Raw genomic sequence first — 20,163 nt, 5'->3', positions numbered from 1 at the left:
TGATAGGGCAGACTCTTGGCATAGTCTTCAGCTATGGTATGTGATCGCTGTTGCTCGCACTTTACCTTATTGAGACAGTTGAACCATTTGAGCTCCCTAGAGAATTTAGATAACCGATAACAGATTTTAGCGACCATAATGGAATTTCAAATCTTATATTATTTAGAAGGGTGTGGTATAAATGGATTACAGCTGTTTAAGAACTCTATGCAAATATTGCTATTCATAAATTGGAAGTGGCTAAATCCACTGTAGCTTTTTAATTTGTATAAAGCTTGGCAGTTTTGCATCCTGATTTAGATGAATGCTGAAGTCTTAATACAACTATTTTTGTGATGTTTAAAGGAAGTGATGGAATAAAGGACATAGATCTTTGGAGCCTTTGAAGGCAGCCAAAGCATGAGCATCCTCTTACAAGATAGTGATAAACTTCAATACATTGGATTGAATTTTCTGTGTGTAGACACCGGTCAAAGTAGGCAATGGAGCAGTTTGAGATGCTCACTCTGTTAACTTTTGGCAAGTAAATCTTCAACCTGTAGGTCTCATGTGGTAGAATTCCATCGGATTTCCTCCTTAATTCTCTTGGCTCTTCACGTTGCTTGGCTTCTTTTGCAACCTTGCTAAATAGACAAGCTTTTGCCACTCTTTCTAAATGTGTTCCTTTGTCTCAAGTGTCATTTAATGATTAAGTGGCTAATAATCGCTTTGAGCCACTTTTCTACATAAAGCTGCTATATAAATAACAGATAATGCTACTTCAACAAATATTTAGACGCAGTTAAAGATAGATCAGCCACCTGATTATGCACCTGACTTTTATCAGCTGCACAACTAATTTGCATTACCCCTTGGAGTTTTTACATAATTCATGGCGCAACTGAAGAAAATGATAATAAATGCTAAGGGGCTTTTACTTTGGGCTGTTGAATTTATAAGTTGGGTAGCCTAATTTCAGGGTAGTAATTTAGTCATTTAAGTCTCAACTCGTTACTCAGAGGGCTGTGGATGTTCAATCATTCAGTTTAAGGCTGGGATCAATAGAATTTTGGGAATGTGGGGTTATGGAGATTGGAGAAGAATATATGGAGAATTAAACATGGCCTTAAAATGGCAGAGCAGGCTGCAGTGTTATATTTTTTTCATTATGTATACAGCATAACAGACTGGTATCTGCAGAAAGCTGCATATATCGACAGGTATACACAAGTGATTACAATATTCAAACTGTTTTAGTATAGATAATTTGATTTAGCAGTGCTTATACAGTATGTCATTATTGTTAGTAAGTTCTGAAAATTTAATTTGTGGGTAACTCATAGGGAACTGGAGAAATCAGTAGTGGACAACAGAGGAGATGGCTGTACCTTTGCTGATACCCAGAAAGACAGACATTATTCTCCCTGCCTCCCCACATTGAACTACACACGGTAAGTGCAGAAACTCAACGGACACGTTGTGAGCTCCCAGTACGCCAAAGGTAGAGAATAACTATATTTCCTAACAATGCAGGAGACAGATTCTCTCAGTGTAGAGATCATTGTTTAGGATGTAAATTTAGAATGGCCATAGTTTGCACGTCTGAGAGGGAGTTCAACGGTTTTCACCCACTGATGATGATGTAACCGCAATATTTCCAAGTCAGGATGATGTGATTTGGCGAGGTAAAGACATTACTGCTCTTTTTCTTTGGAGAGGTAGAGTTCACAAATTTAGGAGATCCTGATGAACTGCTATATTGCCTCTTGTAAATAGTATATCTTGTGACTGTGGGTGTGCCCTTGTTGGAGGGGGTGACTAGTTAAAGTGATGTACGTGATTGCCTTTCAAGCAATCTGCTTTGTTCTGGATGGTACTAATCTTGAGTACTATTGGAGCTGTGTTCACTGAGGCAAGCAGATCGTAATTCATCCTACATTGGACATGTCCTGTGAGGAGAGGAAAGGCTTTGGAGAGATGTTTTCTATCTTATGCCTGGCTTCTGACCTCCTGCTGTGTAGTTAAAGTACTTTTGTGACTGGTTCAATAAAAATTCATGGTTAAACTGAGCAGAATTTTATTAATGGGCAAGTCATCAAATGTCAAGATGAAGTTATTGAATTCTGTTCAATGCCTAACATTTCACGTGGTGGGAGTCTTAAACGCATTACTGAAGAAGCATCTTGTCCAGAAACATCGACTGTTTATTCCCTTCCATTAATGTTGCCTGAGTTGCTGAGTTCTTCCATCATTGTGTGTGTCTTACTCCTTTCACTTTTCTGATAATTGAAGACTGGCTGATAGGTTAGTAATTGATCAGAATGGACTTTAATCTATATTCAGAAAACATCTTAACCCTTTTCCACCTAATTTAGTTGTTTCTTCTTTGTAGCTTTGTTGAAGCATCTTGGCTAGAAGCATAGCTAATTCTAGACACTAGAATATTTCAGTACAGTACAGGCCCTTTGGCTCTCGATGTTGTGCCAACCCATATATTCCTTTAAAGAACTGATTTTTTACTCTGATTTTATGATCTGTGGCCTTTGCTGAGGACCCAAGAAATAGACCAGGTTGGATCTTGCTGTTCTGGGTCTCCTGCTGGTGAGGATTACAAGCTGTTTAGCCTCTCATTCTTTTGTTGGACTCATTGATGATGGGGATCCTGGAGCTCCCTCTACATTCCAGTTGCTAATTCGCCCTTGTTTTGAATGATCATTTTTGTTGATTATTGGTCAGACTTTAGGAGTAAATGAGTATAATATAATTTTTATGAATATTTGAAGTTGGTTTTGTTCCATCTGAAACTAGAGTCTTTAATGTAAAAATAAGAGCAAGCAAGGAACCCATGAAGCACAAGTTAGGTATGGAAGAATGGGAAAACTATGTTAAAAGTAAGTAAGCAATAGTTAACATTTTAAAAATTAATAGATTATTTACAATAAATCTATCCCTTTAACATGCAAAACCTAACAGGAAAGGTGGTCCAGCCATGGCAAAGAGTAGTTAAATATATTTGATCAAAGGGAAATGCTTATAATGTTGCCAAACAGAGCAGTACACGTAATGACAGGAAAAACTTTAATATTTTAGCAAAGTGGAGCATGAAATTGACAATAAAAAAAGTAGAATGGAAGAATAATATTGCAAATGACATAAATTATACATGAGAAGGAAAAGATTAGTGAATTAATATTTGTAATAAGAATAGTCTTGGAGGGATTAATGGAACTTAAAGCTGATAAATTCCGGGTACAGTAGATGCATGAATTGTCATCTTCCAGCATAAGTTCTAGATTGTTCCTGTAGAACGTTTAAGAAAGAAGGAAGTAGGGAACTATAGACCAGATATCTTGACATCAGCAGTTGGGGCTATGGATTTGGTTATTTAAGAAGTAATACCAGAACACTTAAAAATAATAATAGGATTAGGCAGAGGCAACATAGTTTTCTGAGAGAAAAAATATGTTTGACAAATTTGTTACGAGAGTTTTTTTCCTTTGTATGTAGTAGGACAGATAAGGGTGAACAAAGGAATTTAGTTTATTTGGAGTTTCAGAAGCATGTTGATAAGGGGCTATGAAATTATTAAACAAAATTAGAGGACGTGAGGAGTAATATACTGGTGTGTATTTAGGGTTGATTAACGGGTAGAAGACAGAGTAGGAATAAACTGGGTGGGATCAGATACTAGACACTTTCAAACAAGAGAAAATCTGCAGATACTGGAAATCCAAGAAGCACACACAAATTGCTGGAGGAACTCAGCAGGCCAGGCAGCATCTATGGAAAAGAGTATAGTCGACGTTTCAGGCCAAGATCCCTCATCAGGACTGGAGAAAAAAAGATGAGGAGTCAGTGAGAAGGTGGGGGTGGGGAGGAAGAAACACAAGGTGATAGAGGAAACTGGGAGAGAGGGGGGTGAAGTAAAGAGCAGGGAAGTTGATTGGTGAAAAAGGTACAGGGCTGGAGAAGTGTGAATCTGATAGGAGAGGACAGAAGGCCGTGGAAGAAAGAAAAGGGGAGGAGCACCGGAGGGAGGTGATGGGCAGGTAAGAAGATAAGGTGAGAGAGGGAAAAGGGAATGGGAATGGTGAGCGGGGGGCGGGTGGTGGTGGTGGGGGGGTGTGGTGGTGTGCCATTACCAGAAGTTTGAGAAATTGACGTCCATGCCATCAGGTTGGAAGCTACCCAGATGGAATATAAGGTGTTGTACCTCCAACCTGAGTGTGGCTTCATCTGGACAGTAGAGGAGGCCATGGACTGACATGTTGGAATGGGAAGTGGAATTAAAATGGGTAGCCACTGGGAGATGCCACTTTTCTGGCCAACGGAGCATGGGTGCTCAGTGAAACGGGCTCCCAATCTATGTTGGGTCTCGCCCATATACAGGAGGCCACACCAGGAACACCAGACACAGTAGATAACCCCAAAAGACTCACAGGTGAAGTGTCACCTCACCTGGAAGGACTGTTTGGGGCCCTGGATGGCAGTGAGGGAGGAGGTGTGGGGGCAGATGTAGCACTTGTTCCACTTGCAAAAATAAGTGCCAGGAGAGAGATCAGTGGGAAGGGACGAATAGACAAGGGAATCACATAGGGAGTGATCCCTGCAGAATGCAGAAAGTGGAGGGGGGGGGGGAGAGAAAGGTGTGCTTGATGGTGGGACGCTATTGGAGATGGTTGAAGTTATGGAGAATTATGTGCTGGACACAGAGGCTGGTGGAGTGGTAGGTAAGGACACGAGGAACCCTATCCTTGATGGGGTGGGCTATGTGAAATAGTTTTATTTTCCAGGCCTACACAGGTATCACTCCCCAACTTTTCCTACGTTACATTGATGACTGCAATAGCGCTGCCTCCTGCAGCCATGCGGAGCTCGTCGACTTCATCAACTTTGCCTCCAACTTCTATTTTGCCCTCATATTTACCTGGTCCATTTCCAACACCTCCCCCCCATTTCTCAATCTCTCTATCTCTGGAGACAGCTTATCAACTGACGTCCATTATATACCCTCCGACTCTCACAGCTACCTGGACTATATCTCTTCCCACCCCATTACTTGTAAAAACGCCATCCTTTTTTTGCAATCACTCTGCTCTGCTCTCAGGATGAGGCTTTGTATTCCAGATTGAAGGAGATGTCCTCCTCCTTCAAAAAAAGCAGCTTCCCTACCTCCACCATCAGTGCTGCCCTCAACTGCATCTCTTCCATTTCACACATGTCTGCCTTCACCCCATACTGCTGCTACTCCACCAGGGAGAGGGTTCCTCTTGTCTTCACCTACTACCCTGCCAACCTCTGTGTCCTGCACATAATTGATCTCTGATTGGATCCTACCACCAAGCACATCTTTTCCTCCCCTGCCACTTTATGTTTTCTGCAGGGACCGCTCCCTACGCGACTCCCTTTGTCCTTCCCCACTGATCTCTCTCCTGGCACTTATCCTTGCAAGCGGAAAAAGTGCTACAACTCCTCCCTGACTACTATTCAGGGTCCTAAATAGTCCTTACAGGTGAGGCAACACTTCCCCTGTGAGTCTCTTGGGGTCATCTACTGTATCTGGTGCTCCCGGTGTGGCCTCCTGTATATCAGTGAGAGTCGATGTAGATTAGGAGACCGCTTTGCTGAGCTCCTACACTCTGTCCACCAGAAAAAGTGGGATCTCCCAGTGGCCACCCATTTTAATTCCACTTCCCATTCCCATTCCAACATGTCAGTCCATGGACTCCTCTCCTGTCGCGATGAGGCCCAAGTCAGGTTGGAGGTGCAATGCCTTATATTCCGTCTGGGTAGCTTCCAACCTGATGGCACGAAGATCGATTTTTCAAACTTCTGATAATGGCACCCCCCCACCCCACCATTTCCCATTTCCTTTTCCCTCTCTCACCTTATCTCCTTGCCTGCCCACCACCTCCCTCTGATGCTCCACCCCCTTTTCTTTCTTCTATGGCCTTCTGTCCTCTCCTGTCAGGTTCCTACTTCTCCAGCCCTGTATCTCTTTCACCAACCAGCTTTCTAGCTCTTTACTTCACCCTCCCTCCCCCCATCCTGCTTCCATCTATCACCTTGTGTTTCTTCCTGCCCTCCCCCCACCTTCTCACGCTGACTTCTCATTTTTTTTCCAGTCCTGATGAAGGGCCTTGGCCCAAAGCATCGACTGTGCTCTTTTTCATAGATGCTGCCTTGCCTGCTGAGTTCCTCCAGCATTTCCAGTTTGGGAATCTCTAACTACTGGGCAGGGATTGGTGCGGCAACCCATGCTGTTTACCACCTGCATCGGTATTTTGGATGAGAAAACAAATATAGTTTGCTGGGTGGCAGACTTCATTGTTAAGAAGGTGCAGAGATGCTTTGGAGGAGATGGACATAAAGTGAATGGGCAAGTGGAATGTAATGTGGAAAAATGTGAGGTGGTTCACTTCAGTTAAAGCAGGTGGAATGTTTGTGAAATGGTGAACAACTGAAACGTATTTATATCCAGAAGTATCTGGATGGTGTTATACATAAATCACTGAAATTTAATTGGCATCTACATATACCTTTATTGTAGGTGAATTTGAGTGCAAGAAAGTCAATGTTTTTGTCATAAAGTCACACAGTTAGAAAGCAGGCTAAATAGATTTAAATAATTAAAGCAACATTTAACCAGTTAATACAAAGAACTATAATTTGAAGTGAATGAAACATTAAAAGACATAAATATCTAGTGAAATAATAAAGGCAAAATGCAGCTTGAGCTTCTTCAAATAAATGGGGTTGTTGCTCTTTCAGTCACCATGGCTGGCTTAAAGCCGAGGAGTTGGGTGTAAGGTACAACCCACTCTTCAGCTCCGTACAATCCAGAAAGCAAAACAAAAACCCTGCATATTGTGAAAAGGTTTTTTTGACCTGAAATACGGTTTCCCTGCTGTTTGATTTGCTGACTGTTTCCAGCATTCTTTTTATTTCACTCTGTTTTACAACTGTCCCTAGATCTGGTCCAGATATGCAGCTGCCTCAGTTTAAACATGACAGCTCCCCATGAAATTATTGACCATTAACGGAGAGAGATCTGGCTCATTGAATTCCCTATAACGTAGCTTTATGATCCCAAGAACTGGGATAAAGGTAACTAAGTTTGACAATTTATGAACTTCAGTTGAATTAACAGTAAGAGTTTGTCTTAACCACGAGCACAATATATGTTAGGTTTAGTGTAGTTTTAGGCTAAATCACTGGTGCAATTTAGAAATATCAGCATGTGCTCTTAGTAACAAACAGTTTATGTGGCTGCACCCTAAGGAATTTAAAGTCATACAGGCTATGTTCTATTCCATTCTTACGTTATAGAAGATTATTAGATATTTTTGATGGCTTTTTGAAAGCCTATGTACTTAAGTTCAGGAGTATCAGCCTAATCAATTATTTTAACTGGAGAATTAAGATGTATGTTGTTTACATGTTTTGTACATGGTTATTGTGGTTGTTTAGAGGAAGCGTTTGGCAAAGATCATGACTTATTAGTGCAGGGTACAAGTTTGCAGGTAAAAGCAAGGTTTTGCCAACTTACTTCAGGACTTTGGCAGAGAGTTGCCAGTTGTTCAACTGCAAGGAATACATGCTCCAACTACATGGTGAATTCACTCAATGCCATTATGGGCTGTGAATTATTCATGAACAATTCATTGCCAGTCCAAAAGGGAAGTTATTAAATTACCTTTGGACAGTATTTAATAACTAGCATGAAAGGGAAGAGGGGAACAAGGCATTGCTTTTGACTGAATCAGTTTACTAAATGAAAAGACTACTGCGCTATTAGGTCTACCAGTCCTCTCAAAAATACGAATTGGTATTGCAGAACTTGTTTGCAGAATGATAGTAATGTTTAGATCTTGGCAAACTAAGAAAGCTTGCTGGAGATAGTCAACAGGATGAAGAAATAGGTGGCAGGTATAGATCAACTTTGAAAATATGATCCAGTACACTTTGGGAAACGCTAATATTCTTAACAATGAAAGCATCCTCAGCTCCCTTCCCTACACCATTCATTTGGTGTCTTTAGCTGCTCTCGCCCCATGCTTTAATCATCTCCCTCCTTTCTCTGCTTTTCAGTCACTCTTTAACAGAGTTGAGGAAGATCTCTCCTTGTGTCACAAATTTTGTTCCTTGAATGTGCCTTGAGATATTTTATTAAAGGCATCGTGCAAGTACAAGTTGTTACTGCATCTAATTTTGGGACTTTATTTCAGGAAGAAGGTAAATGCCACAATGAGGAGAGAGAAGTTATTTATTAAAATGATAACAGAAATGTCAGGCACATTATGTGGAGGGAGGGACTAGAGAAGCTGAGGCTCATTTTGTTGAGGAAGTCTGAGAGAGCTATTTAGAATTATAAAAAACACCGAAAAAGTAAACAAGGAGAGCAGTTTCTGTGGATTGGTTGGCCGGTAAAGAAATACATACTTTTCAGTCCCAAATCCATGAAAAAATTAGCAGATTTTTTTTGAAATGCAGAAAATATCAGGCCAGCAGTAATGTTAGAATTTATATCCATGGCAACCATTTAGGAATGAAATGAATATAAGAGTGAGGTAAATTAGACTACTTTTTTTTTGCAGCATTTGTTAGTGTAAAGTCCTGAATTGACCCCTTCTGTAATTTTTGTGTCTGTCTAGTGCTTCTGTATTAGTAATCTTACTTGTTTTTAATATTGTTCTCTCTTCCTCTAGCTCAGCAGAATTGAGCTATAAAAATGGAAATATCACAGAAGGTGGCTGCAGAAAAGGATTTGCCTCTGCACAGATGACAGCAATCTTTCCAAAGTAAGAAATCATTCCAACTATAATTTATTTTCCATTGTTTGCCATACTGAATTAGACACTCTGTAACCTTTGAAATACTTGAATTGATTTTCAAATTTGGTATCTCTCCAAAATAAAGAGTATCAGCTTCTGCCTCTAATATCATACCAGCTGTGTCAGCTCATTTGCTGGAAAAACCTTCATTTATATCTCTTTACTTTCAGGGTTGATTTCTTAAGGCATTGTTCATTAGCCTTATTTCTAAAGGAGGTAATCAAGGATCCTACTGCCTATTGTCTAAGTCGTCCTATTTCTAGTTTACCTGTGGACTTCTGTGCTTTTCAATCAATGTACATTGGAATCCAATTAACTTGTATTGCAATTATAAATCTGTCATTTTGACAGTTCACTATGGTACTCTGGGAATGGTCTAGTAACAAAGGTGTTACTTTTCAACTGATATGCTCTACCAAGACTTTGCATGCCTTTTTGCACGAAGCTAAAGAATCCTGTGAGTCTAAAGAAAAGTTTGGGAGTTTATGCTGATTTGCGACCAATTTTTGCTTTTTTGGTCACTCAGATAAATACTTTGATTGTGGTTTTGATTGTTCAGTGCAAGTTGGCTGTCAGGTAAGTAATTTTCAAAAGCTCTTCTGAGCTAATGTAATTGCTGATAAGACTGCATCCCTCCCTGATGTAATCAACTACAGTAGGTGCTGGTTTATTTTTCCAAAGCTGATTATTAGCATTTCATTCTATTCATCAAAAAAAATTCTTAACTAACCCATCTGCTCTTGTAGCCTGTGGTTTGACATCTAGTTTCCTTTCTTGTAGTCTACCGTTCAACATTCTGGAGTTAACAAACTGGAATTAATCAAAAGCTCTGCACAAATATACTTGTCCAGAAAAATAAGTACATGCACTGAAAATGAAGTTATTGAATGCACTAAGAGCAAATGCTATGTGATCATCTGGTACAATACAGTTTACAGCACTGAACTTGGATAAAGGCCTTGCATTCATAATCTTTGGTTTTTAAGGCATTAGAAGTTGTGATCTGTTCGTGTTGATAGTGGGGACTAAGGTTGGGTAAGGAGAATCAGGCAGAGATGGAGAGTGAGAGCAGTGGGTGTGGAGAGAGGATCATGAAGTGGAAGTGGAATTGAAACATACAGTGAAATGAGTTGTTTGCTTCAATGACTAACACAGCCCAAGGATGCGCTGGGGCAGCCCGAGTCTGTCAGCATTCCAGCATCTGCAGTCTCTCATATGAGAATCAGGTTTATTGTCATTTTATGGCAACAATACAGTGCAAGACATACAAATTACTGTAAGCTGCAATAACTACATAAATAGTGCAAGTGAGGAATAGTGAGGTAGTGTTCATGGGCCATTCAGAAATCTGATGGCAGATGGAAGCAGTTGTTCTTAAAATGCTGAGTGTGGGTCTTCAGGCTCCTGTACTTTCTCCCTGATGATTGTAATGAGAAGAAGGCATGTCCCAAATGTTAAGGGTCCTTAATAATGGATGTCACCTTCTTGAGGTACCACCTCTTGAAGATGCCCTTGATTATGGGGAGGGTTGTGCTGGTGATGGAACAGCTGAGTCTACAGTCCCCTGCAGCCTCTTTCGAATCTGCACATTGGAGCCTCCATATCAGGCTGTGATGCAATCAATCGGAATGCTGTCCACCGTCCATCGGTAGAAATTTGTTACCCGAGTTTATGGTGACGTATGAAATCTGCTGAAACTCTGAATGAAGTATAGACACTGGTGTGCCTCCTTTGTGATTGTGTCAAAGACCTCGGCCCAAGATAGATCTCCTGAAATGTTGGTACCCAGGAAGGTAATGCTGCTCACCCTTCCCACCACTGAACCTGAAATGAAGACTGCCATGTTTTCTCACAACTTTCCCTTCCTGAAGTCCACAATTAACTACCTTGTTGATTAATTGACACTACTCAACAAGCCTATTTGCCCCACCTTGTTCACCTTCTCATCACTATCTGAATTTCTGGCAGTAGTGTCAGTGATGAATTCTTCAACAATATTTTTCCTCCAGATGGGGTGAAATATACAAGTTATTTTTCAGTCGCTCAGTATATAGTAAGAAAACAACAGTTAACGTTGAATGCCTTATTGAAAAGGCTCAAGTTGTGCAATGAATGTTTTAAAAATGTTTTTAAAATTGATATACAGCACAGAATAGGCCCTTTTGACCTCTCGAGCCATGTTGCTCAGCAATCCTCCAATTTAATCCTAGCCTAATCACGGGACTATTTACAACGACCAATTAACTTACCAACTGCAATGTCTTTGGACTGTGGGAGGAAACCAGAGCACCCTGAGGAAACCCACGTGGTCACAGGGAGAACATATAAACTCCTTACAAGCAGTGTGGGAATTAGGGTTAGGTTTGTGCTAATCACTACGCTACTGTATGTATTTCTGACATCTTTATTGAACAAATTTATTTTTTTATTGGAGCATGGGAGGGTCGAAATTCATGCCTGTGGCTGTTATGTACTTTTGCTGTTAAGTAAACTTTTTTTATTTTTGAAGTGATAATACTCTTTTGAAAGATAGTCATAACTAAAATATAAGTAAATAATAAATGTGCTTCAATTATTTTATGTAACAATGAGGATTTGACTCATTTTATGTTAATTATACTAAGCTCTAAACCTTTAATTTCATATGCATCACAAATTTTTAATATTTCAAATGCAAAATTGTATTATTTATGTAGTTTGAGATTTGCATGCGCCCTTGCATGGAAAATTTAAATATTCTTGTTTCTAACTTTACTCTTTTAGTTCACCTCTAATTATTCCCTAAATACTTGAAAAACCATTGGGACAGAAAAAGCATGTTATGATTGTGTAACTGTTTAGATTTTTATCCATGAAGTTCTATTGTTAAACTATTGTGATGGTGGAAGTGCGAGGACTTGTGATTTCATTTGGAACGTAAACATTCAAAACAATCCCTCGCAAATGAAAATTAGAATGTAGCATCAGTGGGCAGGCTAACATCTGATTGAATTCTCCAGTAGGTAAGGAGGGGAGTCTGTTGCATGGTGTATAGATGGCATTTTTAAAAATATGTATGTGCTAAGCTGCAGACAGCTGGAGCAGAAGTCAGAGGTCAACATGTACCCACTTAATTGCAATCACCAATTGTTTGCATTTATCTAATACTCTTTTATGTAAACGGTGTCAGTCTATTTTATGGCAACATTAAGGCACAAAAATTGACAATGAGCCCTATAGTTAGAAAATAGTAGAAAGGTGATGCATGAGCGTGTTAGAAATTGAAACTCAGCATAGATTATGAAAAGGTCATCATAATTTTGGACCATGTTTAAGGTAAATGATGGAAGAGGACAGAGTAAATTGAGCACTGATAAAACAACAAAACAAAGTTTAATTTTTCAGCTTTTGAGCAGATAAAGACGGGGCAAACTCATGATACTCCAAAGATGTGGTAAAGGTTGTTGAGGTGTTCAGAACCTTAGCTCAGGTTCACACACAGTTGCAAAAAAATTTTGTGAAGCCTTTGCAGTTACCAGATTTTCTGCATTAATTACTCATAAAATGTGGTCTGATTTTTTAAAATCTTTAAGTCACAATAACAAACACAAATTAACTAAACTGTTGACACGCAAACAATTGTACTTCTTCTCGTCAATACTGAGTACACCATTTAAACAATCACAGTCTAGGTTCAAAAAAGTATGCGAACTTCTGGAGAATGTCAGGGTGGTGGTCCGTCACCTGAAGCTTAATAGGAGTTGGATGATGCAACAAGATAATGATCCGAAACAAAAGAGTAAATCAACAGCAGAATGGTTTAAAAAGAAGAAATTTCATGCTTTGGAATGACCAAGTCAGAGTTCAGACCTTAACCCAATTGAGATGCTATGGCATGACCTGAAGAGGGCTGTTCATGCAAGGTATTCCAGAAATATTGAGGAATGGTTTAAAATTCCTCCTCGCTCTTGTGCAAGTCTGATCAGCAGCTACAGGAAATGTTTAGTGGAGGTTATTGCTGCCAAAGGAGGTTTATCTTTATTAAATATAAGGGTTCACATACTTTTTCCAGCCTGGACTGTGAATGATTAAACAATGACTTCAATAAAGACATGAAAAGTACCATTTTTTGTGTTATTAGTTTAGGCAGATTGTTCTTGTGTATTAATGTGACTTAGATGAAGATCAGACCACATTTATGAGTAATTAATGCAGAAAACCAGGTGATTGCAAAGGGCACACACGCGTTTTCTTGCTACTGTAATTCATGGAAGTTAAAAGGTGTCTGGTCCATCCTGTGGCAGTGATTAAGAAGGAAATAATTCAATGGAACAGCTTTAGCTGGCGGCTGAATCTTTGCTAGCATTTAATTGGAGTAAATATTTGTTCAATATATGGTAGATAAGCAGCATGACAAATCATAGACAATAGGTGTGATGAGAAGGGTGATTATATGGGGCTTGATATGATCGGCACACGTGAAATCTGTGCGGAGGATATTTCTGAAAAGTGTAGCGTGTATATTAAAATAGAAAGGGATTAACAATATTGCTATGAGGACCTCCTGAGATAATTGTGCTGGCGTGGGAAGAGAAACTTTCAGGCTTTGATTTCATGGATATGAATGAAGCCAGGCAAGAACAGGCCTACTCAGGTAGACAATGGAAAAGACTTCAGAAGTGGTTTCTGTGTTTAATACACACCCAAGGTTGCACACAAGTTAAGTGGGATAAGGAGAGAGATTCTGACAGCCAGAGTCACATAGAAAATGTTAATTATCACAGGTAGTGTCTTTGTTCTGTGACAGAGGAGACACATTATTGGAGCATTTCAAATGTGAGGCTCACAGAAAGGGAATGACGTGTTGAAGAAATTTGATTGCGTGTTACTGCAGGGGAAGGAATCATTGATGCTCTTACCGAAGGAGAGTCAGGCAGGAGCTCAGTGGGAATAGTTTTAGGAGAACAAGGAGTCTTTCATGTGGAAAATTTTTCTTTTGATAGCAGGAGAGAATTGATATGGTAAGGATAATGCTTATTTGGGTTTGGAGCACAGTGAGTCCTCCAGAGTTGGTTTATTGTGAAGTCTTTTGGAAGTAAAGAATATGGTACAAAGAGGCAACTGATAAAAATTCTTTGGACTTTTGGAGTCATAGCAGAAGGAAGAGTTAGGACTAATCACAGCATTACTACGAAAATAATCTTGAAGTGTAGGAAATAAAATGGAAATTCTTTACATCTCAAGTAACAAAAATAGAAGAATCTGAGTAAACTCAAAGGAAGTGTATGAACAAAAGATGGGAGAAAAAATTGATAATTACTATTACAAGATGAGAGAATCTCTAAATAATTACAGAAGGATGCTGTTGGAATACTTTGGCTTCTATTATATAATCCTGATAGTCCTATGAAAATACTGGAAACATTTAGCAGACCAACCAACACTAAGGGCCTGTTTCTGTGCAGAATAATTCTACAAATTCTATAAGACTCCATCATCAGGCAAACATTCCCCTCCCATCTCCTTTTTGCTTTTGAAAGGGAGCAAGTCCATGGTCTGTCTATTACTCCCTGTCTTGTGGCTCATTCCTATGTAACTACATTAAGTGCAACACCTGTCCTGTCACCACTCCCCTTCCCACCACCCAGGAACCCAAATTTTATTTCCAGGTGAAGTAGTGATTCACATGTACCTCTTCCAATCTAGTGCATTGTGGTCTCCTCTACACTAGAGAAGCAATACGCATCTTGCATGATTGTTATGCAGAGAAATTTCACTCTTTGATTTTGCATCCGATTGACAACCACTTTAACTCACCATTCCTCATCCAGCTTGATCTTTCTGCCCAAGGCTTCTTGCATGGTTACAGCGAAGCCCAATTCAAGCTTGAGGAAACAAAACCTCAGTTTCACTAACTTCACCAGCACTATAATCTTGTTAATTCTAATTACATTCAGTTCCTCACACTCACTCTATACTTCTTAGGAAAAGGTTAATGCATGGAGGGGGGAAAACCTTGCTTAAATGGGACGGGTTGTTTGTATGTGTATGTGAAATATATCCAGTTTATAATCATCAAGGAGAGAGCACCTTTAGATGGGCCTTGGTTCAGTGACTCCCCTGAGAGCATTCAGTGACTCGCAGCCATATTATAGCATGAGCCAAGATTTTTCTGCTCAGGTTTCAGGATTGGAATCTCCAGTGTCTTGATATTGGAGCAATCTGATTCATAGGTGAATGTATGCTATCAATTGAGCCACCACTGATGCAAGACGCAAAGTTCCACATTTGCCTTGGGGATCTGGCCCAAATTAATGATCAAATTATTGGGGTAATTAGGGAGTCAATTATCAAGGGTTACTAATTCATAATAGGATTGAGATCACAAGATTTTTAAACATTTGCAGAAAGCGTTATTGGGAACAGGGGAAGATTTGTCAAATGCTAAAGAATTTGCATTATTTCCGGACTGCTTTAGAACAGTTGACATTGATGTAATACATCGCGGTTTTTAACAGTTTTTTGTTAAAAATTTGGAGTTTTTAGTCAGCATGTGTAAAATGCAAATGCGTTGAAAGTTAATCAAAAACTTTATAGTGTAATACAAATTTTTTTTGTTCAATGTCAGCTAAAGTATTTGCCAACAAGTAAGTATTTCCATATTTAATTAAAAAGCAATTAGCAATAAAAAACATTGAGCAATGCTACTAAGGGTAACAGAATCAATGCAGAAAAATCTACTTAAAGAAGCAATTTATTTCTGTGAATGAATCAATAGACTCAAGTGGCTGAATGGCCTGCAGCTTTAACAGTTTTTTGCAGTAGAACCCAAGAGAGGGAAGAGTTTGGGAGTTTCACATTCAAGTCCTCATTATGTCTTATAATTTTTTTATGTTCTGAAAATATGAAAATATAGTGTGTTTTTTATTTTGTATTTTTAATCACTACGAGTTTAGTAATATCTTTCCATGTATGCAGTGTGTTGGTACACCTGCTCTTTTGGGTGGCGATGTGTCTTTCTATGCTGTTAACATTGTCTTTAGTTACCCCTTATTACCAGCAATATCTCTTAGGTTATTGTCACGTGCAATAAAAAAACATTGAGATTTAAATACACATTTTTTTTGCACCAACTTGTTTTAGAGTAACTAGCAGTAATTCAAGATTGACAAGTTGGAGTTTACTTAGCTTTTATTTTTCAAGAGTATTCAAATGTTATTGCTGGAAACATCAGAAGTTCTTCAAAATTGAACATCATTTTGGTAAGTAGTGTAATGTTGATGTATTAAGTTACACAGTCTGTGAGATTGATTAAGGGTACAATTGAGACTTCAGGGTTTCAATGCAGTTTAAAATGTTATTAGAATCTGGAGATACTCTCTCACTTTATTCATTACCTTGAACAGATGGTGCTATTGAGCAGACTTCAGTGATTAGATCAGCGGTTTAAGGAAACGAGGTTCTTACTGGAGTCCAGCATTAACTTGGGAGAGACAGTCTTCCTTTTGTTGGCTCACATCAGCTGCGTGGAAGCCACACAGTATGTTTTCTTTTACGTGTCACAGCTGTCGTATAAAATCCAAGATATAGTTTAAAAGAAAATTTGGCAAACATGGTATTTGTCTGTCTCACCTCTGTCATACTGATAGTGAAAAAGGTAATGAGAGAGCAGATTAATAAATATTGTAGGACAGATGTCTGTTGTACTCTTAAAAGCTTGAACCATATGGTGGACTGATGCAGTCTGTTAAGTTCATTGAGGCTCTATGTCATGTACTGAAGGACAAAGGTTTGTTCTGTGTCACAGATCAACTTTTGAATATTAGCTTGGAGGGCAGGGTAACATTGCATGAATTTTAGCTCCTTTCAATCCTCCCTGTTTGACCATGCTCTGGATCATCTCTCTATTTATCCCTTCCTTTGGCTCATTGTTAATATCCATTTGATTAAGCTGCTGTGAAGTAACTTATCTAGATAATACTTTGCTAAAGGCATTATACGAAAGTTGGTTTGGGTGGTACACGCACAAATGCCAAAAAAATCCCAGCAATGATATTCTTGCCTTGTTGCCAACCTGTTTAATACCCAATGCTTGCTCTGCACTGAATGAGCCGTCCTTGTTATCATGCAACGATTTGTAAAGTTATGCCATGGAATTTTGCTTTGTTCAGGATGGGTCAGTGTAGCAAGCTGGAAATTCATCAAGAATGTTATACAGTGCCAACCAGAAATAAATACCCATTCTTAAGACAAGTTAATCAGATCATGAAATTCCTGCACAGAGTGAAAGCGCACAGTTTTTACCCCCAGGGATGGGGTGCTTAAAAAAAGGCAAGAGTTTTAAAAGGGACATCAGGGGCAGTTTCTTCATGCAAAATGTGGTGTGTGTTTGGAATGAACTGCCAGAAATAGTGGTTGAGGTAGGCACGTTAGCAATATTTAAAAGCCATCTGGGTAAATGCATGGGTGGGAGGGATTTGGAGGAATGTGGGACAAATATGGGCAGATGGGACTAGTTTGCTTTACAACACAGTTGGCATGGATGAGTTGCGCTATAGGGCTAGTTTCTATGGCGTCAGCCCCTATGACCAACAGTTAAACGTCGTTTGTACTGGTACATTGATAAAAAGGACTGAGAGGGATATGAGCCAGATTCAGGCGATTGGGATTAGTTTAATAAGCCACCTTGGCTGGTATGGGTAAATTGGGCCAAAGACCTGTATCCATGCTGTATGACTCTAACCCAAGGACATCTAATTAAAATTAACTGTCTCCTCTTCCATTGTCAGCTTCTATTACAAATTGCCTTTTTTGAGAACGAGAATTTATATTAATTCTAAGGGAATTGATAACTTGTACCATTAGGCAGTATTTGCATATGGAAATGTGAAAAATTTTGGTGTTAATGTTCTCTAATATGATGTTGGTTTTGTTTCCTCCCTTTGAGTGTCTTTTAATGTAGACTTGCCTTGGAGATGGTTAACATTTTCTTTCGTAGTTTAAGAATGTTGCTGCTCTGGGCTTCAGCTCATTGTCAGAGAAAATTCCAACTTATAGATGTGATACAGCCTATCTGTTTCCAATTACATGCTGACAACGTAGCAGTATTGCTACATTTGTACCACATGCAGCCTGTTAATCATTTTGAAAAGTGCCCTTTCAAGATGATGTAGAAGGGTGTCTGATGCCATTTCAGTCACTTATCAAGATGCAACACTTAAGTCCTTTCATTACTATTTTTGAGATCCATTTTATAATTCCCACTGGTGAGAGAAAAGGCCTTTGCACGCAGCAAATCTAAAGCAGTGACATCTCAATAAACATTGTGAATATGGTTTAGTGACTCCTTCATGCAGAGTATACTTGATTAAGTGGATATGTACATGAGGCAGTAAGATATATCAGTGACAGTTAATGTAGGTGAAAACAGGATATGTTCTTTAAAGTGGAAGCTCGTGGAGGGGAAATATCTTGAAATGCCTTTCATGTACATTCAAAAAACAAATCCATGATGTGTATTGAAAACCTTGAGTTTGTTCTAGCATATTATGTGCTCTTGTTTTAAATTGCAAAATTGCTTCAGCAAAAATGGTTTTCTCACAAAACATTAAATTTCATGTGCCGCGTTATGTTTCATTTGCTTTTTAGTTTGTCTGCCTGAAAGCAGTCAACTTTTTATTGAAAGAATGCAATTAGAAGCTATGGTTTATCTTGGCCAATTGATTGTATCTATGTTTGTGAAAGCCATAGTGAGCATGGAAGTGGGTTCTTTGTCTCACTGCGTCTGTGACAACGATTAATCACCTATTTACCCCTTAGAGTTCTCCACACATTCTTATCTACTCTCCACTCCCACCCAGTACACCTCAATCTAGTTTCTACCACTCACAAATGAGGGAAAATTTACAGTGGCTAATTAGCCACCCAACCTGCATGCTTTTGGGATGTAGGAAGAAACTTGTGTGGTCACAGGGAGAACATGCAAATTCTATATGGCCAACAAACAAGGTCAGATTGAATTTGGGTCTTAGGTCCCTGTGAGGCAGTGGATCTACTAGCCACATCTATCTGCCACCCAAAGTGTAAGAAAATAAAAGATCAATCCAGATGATGAGTTTTCACCTGAGATGTTAGCTGTCTATTTCTCTCCACTGACACTCAATTCCTCTAGCAGATCTTTTGCAATATATTTTTTTTGTTTTCTGTATTGAATATCTTAAGTGAAAGTTATTACCCTTTCAAAATGATAGATAGGTAGATATACTTTATTGATTCCAGATGGAAATAAGTCCAGGATCAGCCTATTGGCTCAGGGTGTCTGACCCTCCACAGGAGGAGCTGCAAAGTTTGATGGCCACAGGCAGGAACAATCTCCGGTGACGCCCAGTGTTGTATCTCGGTGGAATATGGCCAGAGTCCAACAGCAAAAAGATCAGTATCCAGTCTACAAAAACGTTCCTCGATCGTAATACGACCAGGATTGCACCATCCATTGTTAACCAGAGCAGCAAGCCCCCAACTCCTTTACGCTTACCGTTCTCAGAGCACTACCGGTCAGCCCGCACAGTCTGGAAGCCATCCATGGAAAAGTTTTGATCGGGTATGTCCTCGTGCAGCCCTGTTTCAGTAAAACACATAACACTGCACTCCCGAAATGTTCTCTGACTCCTGGCTAGCGCCGTCAACTCGACCATTTTTTTATCCACTGAACTCCTCTTCTCCATAAGTCTCTGTAATCTCGACCCAGTCCTCTTTCCTCGCCTTTGTGATCCCCCTCTGCATCTTCTGTGTGTTTTCCTCCAGATATCAGCAGGGGTGTCTGCCGCTTTGTTCGTTAAACCGGCCGGCATAAGCGCAATCAGCTGGTCCCTGGAATAAACAATGCAACCATACTGCTGCCCTGCTAATGAGACGTGTCCGAATGTAACTATTTCCAGTGCTAAAAACCCAAATAAAACTCTTAATGCTGCCAAAATAATGCTGTTGTGTGTGCTTAGATATAGGCAGTCCCTGAGTTATGTATGGGTTCTGTTCCTGAGAAATGTCCATTGGTTGATTTCTCAGTTGGTCAGAATCCTCTACTTTTGATAGCTACTCGTATTGTAATGCTATAATTTCATTGATTTGAATAATCACCCTAACACTACCCATAATGTAAACAAACTTCATGACATTTGTCATTAATAATAAATCTGAATCTGATCCTAACTAATGGAGTGACAACAGACTACTGTGTTTACTTAATAATGGTACCATGAAATATTGTCATTACAAGCTTGAACAATGCTTTAAATATATATGAGAGAATTTGCATGAAGTCCAGTCATATGTAACCTGGACAGGAATCTTAATCTTGATGTAACAATTCCAC

The 20,163-nt window shown here is 39.4% G+C and overlaps 1 protein-coding gene across 11 annotated transcripts in view; it reads left to right on the top strand.

The window, feature by feature from the left end:
• The window catches only part of LOC134354971 (CMP-N-acetylneuraminate-beta-1,4-galactoside alpha-2,3-sialyltransferase-like), a 568,489-nt gene that overhangs the window by 277,763 nt on the left and 270,563 nt on the right, over nucleotides 1-20,163 (top strand). For 10 of the 11 annotated variants that reach the window (XR_010019938.1, XR_010019940.1, XR_010019939.1 and 7 more), the window contains 2 exons: nucleotides 1,323-1,430; nucleotides 8,688-8,780. Coding sequence is in view for 8 of the 11 variants with exons in the window: in XM_063064541.1 (XP_062920611.1) it covers nucleotides 1,323-1,430; nucleotides 8,688-8,780 (201 nt within the window). In the remaining 3 variants the exon portion in view is untranslated. The remainder of the gene's footprint in view (nucleotides 1-1,322; nucleotides 1,431-8,687; nucleotides 8,781-20,163) is intronic. The other variant, XM_063064549.1, reaches the window with a different exon arrangement.

Source organism: Mobula hypostoma, chromosome 12 (genome assembly GCF_963921235.1).
Source record: "Mobula hypostoma chromosome 12, sMobHyp1.1, whole genome shotgun sequence".
NCBI lineage: Eukaryota > Metazoa > Chordata > Chondrichthyes > Myliobatiformes > Myliobatidae > Mobula > Mobula hypostoma.
Note: the sequence above shows the minus strand (reverse complement) of the source record. Positions and strands in the feature narration are given on the sequence as shown.